At 35.7% G+C, this 11,453-nt stretch overlaps 1 protein-coding gene and 1 non-coding gene across 2 annotated transcripts; one reads left to right on the top strand and one right to left on the bottom strand.

Annotated features, from left to right (window-relative positions):
- Positions 1–485: 485 nt before the first annotated feature.
- Sap-r (prosaposin) lies at positions 486–6,639 on the bottom strand. The gene is made up of 13 exons (XM_071793135.1): positions 6,333–6,639; positions 5,257–5,353; positions 4,399–4,759; positions 3,495–3,803; positions 3,240–3,428; positions 3,051–3,170; positions 2,692–2,958; positions 2,463–2,597; positions 2,232–2,396; positions 1,934–2,153; positions 1,507–1,821; positions 1,278–1,420; positions 486–1,205 (listed from the first exon to the last, which is right to left on the bottom strand). The coding sequence occupies exons 1-13, from the start codon at positions 6,370–6,372 to the stop codon at positions 1,044–1,046; spliced, it is 2,523 nt and encodes an 840-aa protein (XP_071649236.1). The 5' UTR covers positions 6,373–6,639; the 3' UTR covers positions 486–1,043.
- Positions 6,640–8,412: 1,773 nt separating this feature from the next.
- Positions 8,413–8,485, top strand: Trnav-aac (transfer RNA valine (anticodon AAC)). The gene has a single exon. It is a non-coding gene; the product is annotated as a tRNA-Val (tRNA).
- Positions 8,486–11,453: the final 2,968 nt, after the last annotated feature.

The following is an 11,453-nucleotide window of genomic DNA, read 5'->3' as shown; positions in this document are numbered from 1 at the left end:
TGCACAATTATATTTATTTCTTATGATTGAATCAATGGAATGATGACGGGCCATTTTACTCGTTTCGATTCACGTCGTTTTGTGGTCGCGATATGTATGTACATACAAAGCAATTACAAGCAATTTTTTTCCTACGAGAGCAAGGTGGTTTTAATCGGTGATAAACCAATAACTGATATAAAAAATAAGCTGTTTTGAAGATACATTATCTGTTGTTCGATCGATTTACACGAATTTTTTATTGCCGGATGCTCATTATTTATTTAACATTTTCCATCGATTTTGATTTTATCTTTGCGAAACTTGCGCTTATAACATTTACGATCCTATACGTTTTATTTTACTACTGTTTTGCATATTGAATCACTCAAATGTACCGAAAACGTTAATGAATCAATAGATAAGATCATTTAATGAGTGAAACAACAACGATACTCTAAAACTGGATATATTCTAGATAAAATAAATAATATACGCAATTCATATACAGAATCAAATTATACCTTTTTATTCTTTATTTTACCATTATCACAGTTAAAACTAACAGATCATTGCTGTAGGTTGAATGTAATAAAAAAGAAACACGTAGAGAGACGTAGAGAGAATTCGTATTTTTTAATATATCGGGTTTGATTATATAAAATAACAACTCATTTTATCTTAGCCGGAAGAAATGGATTCTTGCAGCGATATTAAAAATTACAAATTTCGTTACGTCAATGTAACTTTATGGCTAACTACGCGTGACATTTGGTACAAGTAGTGCGAAAACTCGCAGGGCATTCGTCGTGTCTACACAGATCAACGTTATCCGAGTGCTCAAATACAGTTAGAGAGATTTAATAAAAAGATCATCGATATATATAATATCATAACATGAAATAGGCTATTCGCTATGGCTAATATCTCCAGAAATCTGATTACTTCACATTAAGAAGCGTAGCGCATCACTCTTTATCAGCTCACTTTCGCTTCTTAAGTTCGCCTCCAATTTGAAGCTTGTATCACCCGCAACCTGATGAAACTTGTAATCACGAAACTTATTACGAAACAATTGATCGCGATATACGTGGATTCTTAAATGACATCGCAAAGTAATCACTGGAAGAGCACAGAGCCATTTTGCTGCACATCTTACTGCTATCCACTTGATCTTTCAGCATATTTATTATGCTCGGCCCGTAAATTTCCACCATCTTGTCGCACTGTACAGATTTAAATTTCAGTGTCAAGTCATTAGTTTTTCGTTAAAAAAAAATCGTAAAATAAAATATTACCTTGTCTCGTCTATCTGCTGGTAAATACTTGCACACCTTCTTAACAACTGCCTCGATATCAGCGTCCACCTTTGAATCATTACCTAACAGCTTGTCGATATGCGATATAATTGCTCGACATAAGGCACATTCAGATACGGATTCTATAAAAAAAGTAATTAAATTACATATATAATTTCCACATAATATTAGCAAAAATTGTAATAAATTATTATTTCTAACACTGTACCTTGAATCTGTATCATGCTCACTTTGCAAAGACCTAGCACGGTACAGGCCTCTTTAGGAGTGACATCTTCTGAGAGGATACTTATCAGAGCGTCAGCATACTCATCGACAAAACTATTGCATTCCTTTGCAACTGTTTTTGGTAAATGATTGCATACACCATGCACTGCCTTTTCGATCTTATCCCGTGTCTTTTGATTACCAATCGCTTTATCAATATATTGCATTGCAAATTCGCAAATTATGCACACACCATCGTCTAAAAAGTTTGTGGGCTGAAGTATACGTAACGGATACTCAGGTATCTCATTGGTTACTGAAATGTTTAAAAAGAAGTTACTTTTCTTGCAAATATTTTTATTGTAAAATAATTGAGAAATTGCTCTGTTCCTCATCTACATATATATATACTTTAAGAAATAACTAACATATCTCTCCATCCTTTGCAGCAATGTTGACAGGTTTTGGACCAACATCTTTGGTTGGATCACACAAATGAAGTAAGGCGCATACTTCCTGAGGAGTCAAGTCTGCAAGTAGCATCTCTACAAGTTCTCTACTATACGACTTCACAAAATCCGTACATTGATCGGTCAAACTACGTGGCAAATGACTACATAATTTATTCAATTCTGCTATAATGTTAGCCTGTAACATTAACATTGCATGAAATAATAGATCGTATAGTTAAACAGAATCATAGCATGATAAACTGCAAACTAATACCTCAGTTTTGTTGTCTTTGATAACGTTATAAATCTGCGTTACTGCAAGCAAACACAATGGACAACTTGGCTTATCTTGTTCACTTGTAATGGTGAACTGCTTAGGAATTTTTTCCATCATGTTCAATAATTCCTCTGATGGGCAAATACGTATCATGGGACAAACCTTAAATTACACATTAAATTATACTCTTTATTGATCCTAATGTTTCAAATACAAAAATACCATTACCTGCGATGGATCTATTTCTTGGACAAGTATGGCCACGATTGCATCCCCATAAGTATTTATGAATTCTTGACATTCGCCTTCAATGGAAGAAGGTATCTTTTTACACACTCTTTCAAGAAGTCCTTTCACTTTCTCCTTAAATTTTGATATATTTACGAATATATGAGTGTGTGTTGTGTATGGCATAAATTTATATATATATGCTTTCATAAAATTTAATATTCATTACCTCTGTTACAGGATTTGTCATAGTGTCTTGAATATAATGCAACAAATATTCGCACAATGTACACGCTTTCGGTCCATTAAGACTTTCGGCTTGCAGTAAAGGAATAGGCATGAATCTTTCAAGTGGCAACTGCATCTCGTCAGCTTCTGATTTTGGATGTTCTTTGCCAATAGCTACTTCAACCTCATCTTTTTGAGGTTGTTCCTGCTTCATTATACCCAATCCTACTTTTGCTACGTCTACTGGGACCAAAGGCCAAATAGGTCCCTGTTTTAACATAAAATGTAAAATAAATGTAACTAGATTTTTTAATCTGTAAAACATATTTTATTATCTATAATGCAATAGTAGTATCTTACTTGTATCGCTTTGCCAGGACTAGGACAAATTCCAGAAATTTGACAGACAACATTGCTATCCAAGCCGTTTGTAAGATATTCATAAATTTGCGAGTAATACTCATCAACTATGGCTTTACACTGGAAAATTTATTTTTATTAGTACTAGATATATAAAATAATATGTGACTACTTATTTAAAATACAAACCTCGTCGGCGAAAGATTTAGTTTGTTTACAAAGGCCCAAGAGAACTTCTTTAAATTCTAACTCCGTTGTGTTTGCAACTAGAAGATCTTTCAAATGACCAACAAGTTGCTCACACAACTTACACGGGAGATCATCTTCGACTTCTACCATGCCTACACTTGACAGTGGTGTTATCTCTACGTTTGGAACCTGTTATCAATAACAATACATTAACGAATAAATTTCAGCCGCAATAAATATTATTAACATACTTACCACGTCTGTACTATTTTCATGCTTATGATATTTGCCGCTGCACTGTCCCGACAAGTGACATATGTTATCAGCATTGAAATTATTCTGTAGATGGTTATAAATGGTATCAAAATGAGTCATAATAATGGCCGAACAGGAATCTGAGAAAGAACTAAGTTGACCACAAATATTCAAAAATTGTAGGAGCATCGTGTTCTGCGGAGTTCGATGTAATTTGTTTTCCATATACTTTGCTATTGTGTAGCATTTAGTACACTCGTCAGGCTCGAGTTCATCATTCTTTAATAAAACTGACTTTGTTTCGGCCTTCTAAAAATATAACACACGTTCTTTATCAACAAGTCATTTTACCAATCTACTGATACATAACTGACATTCTTCATCCACCGTTATTTACAAACATACAGATAAAATTCGATATATTTTTAAACTTTATTGTTGGGATAATTAATTAAATAACGTAATGAATATGTAGGCATGTGTGAGAATGTTATTGAACGCTATTTACGGTAGATTAAGTCCTACTAATCTAATCTAAATTGTTAAAAAATACTCAAGGGCGATAGATATAACATATATAAATGTCAAGTTATTTGATGACAATTGACATAACTGAATTATTAAACAAAAAAAAAACAGAAAATAAGATGCTGAATAACTCAACCTGAAACAGTTTAGAATAATCACTTCTCAATCAAAAGATTTCATTTTCGGACTCGTCACGTATACGACACTAAGAATTTAAGTGGAAAAATATTTTACTTTAATAAAAACAAAATCTGTGAAACATAAATTTAACCTCAAGGTAATTGGCGATGAACAAATATTAATTTGTAACTAAACCAGTTTGGAAATTTGATTCACTCAAGGTGATGTGATAAAACAAGACAGAGCTGAATCTTACCTTAATTGGAGTTGGATACTGTGCAAGCAATTTATCAATGTGAGCATTGTTACAGAGTCCTGCGACAGAGCAAACGACAGATGGATTCATTTGAGATGCCAATGTCTCCACAAGCTCGGGGATAAATTGATCCACAATATTGATACATTCATCAACAATTGGTTCAATGTGAATCAATTTGCAGCTTCCCTCAAAGACATCTTTCAGGTCTTGTTGAGTCTGATTACTTTCCAATTGATCTCGCGCCTGTTTCACCATATCTTTACAAATTCCGCATACACTATCATTATCCTCTGGAACTTCCATCTGCTCCCAGTATTTATGAATACAATTCTTGACAGCATTGCATCCCTTAGCTGTCCTATTATTAGCAATAGTATAATCAGTATTATTTTAATATTACATTAACTATAAAAATTTAAATTAAAATAATGTCATCATTATTGTCTACTTAATAAACATATACATTATAAATATGTAACAAAATGTATTTTAACACTACGCGGACACCGTGTTTTTGGAGCACTTACCTGGATACCCTGGGACTTTTCAAGTCCAAAGAGTTTTTGAAAGCGTTTCTGTGTTACAAAAAATCTATACAAATTCATGTATCATCTTTAAAGATTCAAAAAGTGATTTCTATATTTACATGGGCCGGAACTATTGCAATTCGCTTCACAGCGCTGAAGCCATTCCCGTGGGAATCAAATGAAAAATCGACTGTGCCTTAAAAGACCACGGTGTCCGCCGCGCAGTGTTAAATATGTGTTAAATATAATTATAAATCAACCTCATCTTTTTTTTTTCAATATACAGAAAAAATATTTTAGATTCTAAATACAAATTACTCAAACTTACTTTAGGTTCTCGCACCAGTAACTCGGACCCCACGTACATTCATCTACACCTAAAAGACCATCTTTCGGTTCAGCAGTTATGACCACTCCGGCTGCAACTAGTAAAAATTAAAAAATTACATTCATGTAATTTTCAACCCTAACTTTATAAGCTGAATATTACAAGTTCAGAGTGAAAAAACAAAGCGCTTGGTAAGTCTCATTGTCAGAATAATATCTTCAACTTCTCGCAACGGTGAATAATCTTTAGTGCAGGAAGTATTTATTGCCTCAATCATAGTTTTCGATGTCTGCTAGAGTTAGTATATTTATGGAAATGCATGAGCGACTCAACAATATGGATTTTTGAAACAATCTCATCTTACAAGAAAGCACTCATAAATCATTCGATGATAAGCGTTATCGGCATTATTATGAGCAATTATTATTGTTATTATCGCAATCCGCAATGCAACATTCTACAAAAGAATCGTACATTCTACCTATATTAACAAATTACAAGCTCAAATTAACTGAGTCATCCATGTTCATCCTAGAGTAACTAAAGTTCCTTTGCAATGAGTAATAGAAACGTGATTTAGCCGGCAATGAGAGAAAGAGAGAGAGAGCGAGACACAGAAAGAGCGCAATAACAAAAGAGCGAGAGAAATGTCCACGGGGAGAGGGAGAGGGAGGCCGAGAAAACGCCGAGCGGCCGAGAGTACTCCATCTGCTCCATCACGGACGGAAGAGGAAAAAAAAACAGAATCGATTAAATCCAACGCCGTCATATGCATCGCACTGGAGTGCTGGACACTAAAAATCGCTCGCAAGAACTAAAGGTCGCACGCAGATAAAGCCAACCGTCACAATGTTTACGAGGCCGAGGTACAAATATAGATTGCGTGCGCGTAAGCACGCGATGCCAAACAAAAAACAACGTTCCAGAAGGAAGTGCGCATCGGAGCGGGATTGTCGCGACGACAAAGGGAAAACGGGGGATGACGCAAGATACACGAGTTGAGGAAATCGCCGGGATAAGGAGGAAAAAAAGCCACGGACACATGGGAAACGGCGGGCGTCGACGTCTCGACTCACCAGCCAGAATCGCGCCGAGCGCGATCAGGATCTCCTTCATGCTTTTACGTCGCCTCGTCACTCCGTCCAAAGGCGTTTTCGAAATATGTGCGCAGTTGGATTATCGCGTGGTTGGCCGTGCGAACATCAAGCAGCGTGAATCACTGAACAACGGCACTTTCCCGGAACGATCGACACCGACGGCTGGACGGCGAATCGCTGGCAACGGCTGCAACTTCAGCCACTTCAGCAGGAACAGCTCTTTCCGTCTCGCAATTCGTGGCTTCGGCAATACTCGGTGACGTCCGCCGCACCGCGCAGTTCACACGCAATTCGACGATAATGCCGCCGACAGCGTGCACGTACACGTGCGCACACACTGGCGCGTCAATCACGATGACCAATCAGACCAATCGCGTTTCGTTCTCCATTGCGTGTCGCACAGACCTGTCTTTGTCCAATTTTCCGAGAGCTTCCTGGAAAGCACGAACACTTTTATGTTTGTCTAGAATAGGAACTGAAGTTTTATCCGGCGCATGAAATGTTGACGTTTATTGATCTTAAAATGGAGATATTTTATTCTTATATGATTTTCAAAAATAAAACTTATCCGGCGCCCTAGTCGATTACGAAAAATTTTAATATGATAAAAAAGGTTCGAGACCTTATTCGATAGAATATAACTGTATCTCCGACTGGGTAAACTGAAAATGTTTTTTATATAGTTTACCGAGATTTTTATCTTGTCACGAGTAAACATTCTAGAGTATCGTTATCGCATATTTATAATATCGGAATTAGGTCCAGGTCGAGTTGCAAGCCAGAATTTTCCCGTTAAACCTACTTTAGACGATCTATAATTTACATCGGAAAATTCAGGGTAGAGGTTTACGATTTCACGCGAACAACATTCGCAAAATTGGAAATACGTACATAAAATTATAAACGATAAATAAAATCCTGTCCTGAAAAATCTGAGGTGAATTAAAAAGCTCGTCTAGAATAGAATTAAGCTTTTATTTCTATATTATATTCATTATGCACAGTTTGGAAATAAATGTGTGCATTCGAGGCTCGAATCGTTCACTTCAAATACGCTATATAAAACGGATTTATTCGAAGATCTGCCAGAACCAGCGTAACGAACCTCGTATGAAATATAAGCTTTCATTACGATAAAATTTAGCGTTAATAAATTTTAAATGCGAAAACTCTGAATTGTTCCTTTCGTTCATCTCTTGGGCCGAAATCCAACTTCGTTCTAGCTTCAATCTTATTGTTAGCAACTTCGTTTCTCGCATATAACGTCCTGAGATTCCTGAGACCACGTGACGTTCTGCGTAGAAAAAAATTCCAATCGCCGCTGTTATAAATAAAACCTATAGATATAAGCGCTGCAAATTGCGAAATCTAGAACGGAATGAGGAATGATATTTATGCGCGAAAGCCGAGCGAGTTGTATCACGGTCGATGATGGAATCGACGGTGAAACGATGGTGGAACACTCATTCCGATTCGCATCGTTGCGGTTCTATCGAAAAACGCGCGAATCACGGATATTCTGACGAAGCGCATACGCGTGATCGCGATACGAGCAATATTTTTTTACGAGAGCCAGTCGATTTTAATCGGCGATAAACTAACGACCGATACGGAATCGGCTGCTCGAGAGATACGCTGTTCGATTGATCGCTTATTGCACGATATTTCTTATCACGGAACGCTTTTAACACTTTCCGCCAATCTCGATTTTATTTTCGCGAAACCTGCGTTTACAGCATTCGCGATTCTTTGCGTTTTATTTTGCCGCTTTGTATACTTCGAATCATTTGAACATGAACACGCCGCGAAGACATTGATGACTCAATAAATAGGAAATAAGAATATTAATAGCAGAATAACAAAGCGTCGATAATTTTAGTCGTAATAGCATAATCATATACTTAAGTTAGATGACGTTCTTGCGAAAAAAGTATGCTGCAAAAACAATATCTTTTTTTCTTGTATAATAGCACATAACATAGATGCGGTGTGTGTGTCCCAGATAATTTAGAGATATCGTCCCACAAAAGCACGTGCAGCAAGTCCGTACTCCCAACAAGTTTCCGTGGTGTAGTGGTTATCACATCCGCCTAACACGCGGAAGGTCCCCGGTTCGATCCCGGGCGGAAACATTTTTTTTTTCATCGCCGTATAAATTCGGTCATTGCAAAATCGCAGATAAAGACCTGACCCATTTTCAAAGGACACTGTGAGGACACTTCTACACATGGTTAAATATATTAAAGGATAAAATTTAAATACCTTGAGTTAAATAACATTTTGTAATTATTAACTGACATGTGTATGTCGAAATTTATTATTTCAACACAAAAAAGTATTATTTTGACATTGGTTTAGTTCAATTAACATTGTTTTGGTTAAATTAACGACATATTGAATAAAAAGCAGCGACGATCTATAAAAATGGTTAAAAATAACTGAAATTGAATATAATTTGACGCGAATTTAACAGTGCAAGATATACAGAGACAAATTCTTCTATCTCAGACGCATTATTTTTATTAATAAACAAACTCAAAGAATTCGAAATTATTTCCTGGATTGGGAAGCAAACGTGGGTATATAATATATCTTTCGAGAAACAAGTCCATCATGGAAACGACAAGACTACCTGGGCAACATTAAACCGTCTTATAAGACGTCTTTTATGCACATAAAAAAACGTAAGAAGTAAACTTTAAGCAGTACGTCGTAAACCAACTAATTATAGCCGAGACTTTAAAAATAGTAGATTTATATTTTCGACAAGTCTCGATTGGCCAATTTGTTTATCGCTTAAGTCTTATACCTTTTAAGTTTCTCTGTTTAGGTTTCTCTATGTACCACTGACATTATAAAATTTACGTCTTATAAAGTTATTACAAAAATGTCTTAACAAAGATGTCCTTTAAATATACATGTTGTATAGGCGATCTCTTTTTAATCACACGTAACTCTACCGGACATCAAAACGGTTTGAAACTCGAATCTTATCTCAACACAAAGAGATTAAATGTAACTCAATCTATTTATGATGAATACGATCTGAATAATCGTGATTTAAACAAGCCTTTGTCATCTGGGTTACGGAAATAAAACGTAAAAATATATCACATTAAGAGATAATTTATGCTAAATATTTATATTCATCTAATATCAATCTCATCGCCAATTATTAATCAAATTCCGTACTTTTCTTCGGATGTGACAATGGTACGATGGACCAGAGTTTGTGTCATAAGTTTTGCATTGTGCGAATGTGTTTTCAGTTTAACTGCGAGTCCGTATTCAGTTAGCGGCTTTTGTAATCTTAAAAGTTTTATATAAAATAATAAGCCAATATAAGAATCACTTGCAACAGGAAAATGATACGCATTCGTATCTCGTTATCATTAAATTTTGCATTCAATGATATGTACGTGACCAATCTTATAAAGCAAGTTCTGAGCTTATCATATCTGTAGAGTTGTCGATACCACTTGGAGCAAAGATACAAACCAACCTTTAATTCTTAATTTATTACAATAATCATTCAATACATTTTTATAATTAGTGCACATGGCGCAAAATATATATTTCTTGTTGCACATCATTTTTACGTTTAGATAGTAAAAATAACTTTAATATTTTTCAATCTATGTATATTTATCGTGCTTCGATAACAGACGTTATCGACTCCTAGTTTGTTATCGACAATTTTCTTTACCTTCTGAATGTTCCTTATCTTCCAGCTAATAAACAGTTTAATTTCGCCAGTGACCCACAGATGACGGCAACTTCCTTCTCATAAACGAAAATGTTTCATTTGAGTTGGATGATCTCACATACACAGAAAGCCAATTTTTTCGCATCTTGTATACTAACTTTTAAGAAAAAACATCTTGTATTAAAAAATTTTAAAATAAGAATTTTTGATTGAAATCGCAGTTATAAAATTCAATTAGATACAATTTAAAGTGGTATTATTAAATTATTATAACAAAAACGATAATATTCTATCATTTCCTATTTTTAATATATTTTTTTATATATACAGGTATTTAAAGATTCTAGCATTTATGCTAATGCTCTGAGTATATATTATAAAAACAACTTGTACACTTCTTACGAAATGAGTAAAAAATGTTTCCCTTTTTTTTACACTATAATTTATAGAACGTACGTTTTTGCAATATATGGTTTTACAACATACATTGTTACAATATATGTAGAATATTTAAAATGACATGAAAGGGAAAGAAAGAGAGAGAGAGAGAGAGAGAGAGAGAGAGAGAGAGAGAGAGAGAGACAGAGCAATTATTCTAATAAAATACATTTTTCAAGCCAGAATATTTACATACAATCTATTACGACTTGTGTACTTTTCATTCGTCTCCACTGGAATAAACGAATTAATCCCGGACATTCGAAGATCTTTTCTCGAAATGGATCCCCCGAGTATCCCGAGATCATGAGAGATACTCGTTTAGTTGCATGAGTCATCATCACGATTTCCTGCCATCGTAAATGTTTGTGGACGACATCTGTTAGCGTGAGAACGATAAATCAAAGAACTTAACGCGGCTACGTTATTAGCATTATTTTGCGAAGCAACGGCGACACGTGCTTCGGCATGCACGTGTGTATCTGCAAACTCATCGCGCGCACGCCCGCGGCTCGCGTGCTTTCCCTCCCCCTCCCTCCCCCTTCCGTCATTCGTTACGTAAATTTATTCGGGCCCTTCGCGATCGGCGTTGTCGAGATGTTGTCGCGATATCGGTCCAGCGATACTGTTCGCGGGACTCTCGGCATTGCTCGTGTGGGTGAGAATGTGCCGCAATAGAAAAGGGAAATGTGGCCTCTTCGCTCCGAGAAACACGCTCGTATTTTCCTAACATTATTCCGGAATTTAAGTTCCGACTCTCTTATGAACGATACGATGATTCGCACATCCGTGTTCGCACGTCGTTGGATCGTATAGTAGATATGTATATATATATATATATATATATATATATATATATATATATATATATATAAAATATAGAGCAAGGTATATATATCATCTGCGGATCTGTAATTGGAGCGCCGAAAGAACAAGGGCAGGAAGGAAGAAAAGAG

Source organism: Temnothorax longispinosus, chromosome 1 (genome assembly GCF_030848805.1).
Source record: "Temnothorax longispinosus isolate EJ_2023e chromosome 1, Tlon_JGU_v1, whole genome shotgun sequence".
Lineage (NCBI taxonomy): Eukaryota > Metazoa > Arthropoda > Insecta > Hymenoptera > Formicidae > Temnothorax > Temnothorax longispinosus.
The sequence above is the reverse complement of the archived record's forward strand: the minus strand, read 5'-3'. Positions and strand labels throughout refer to the sequence as shown.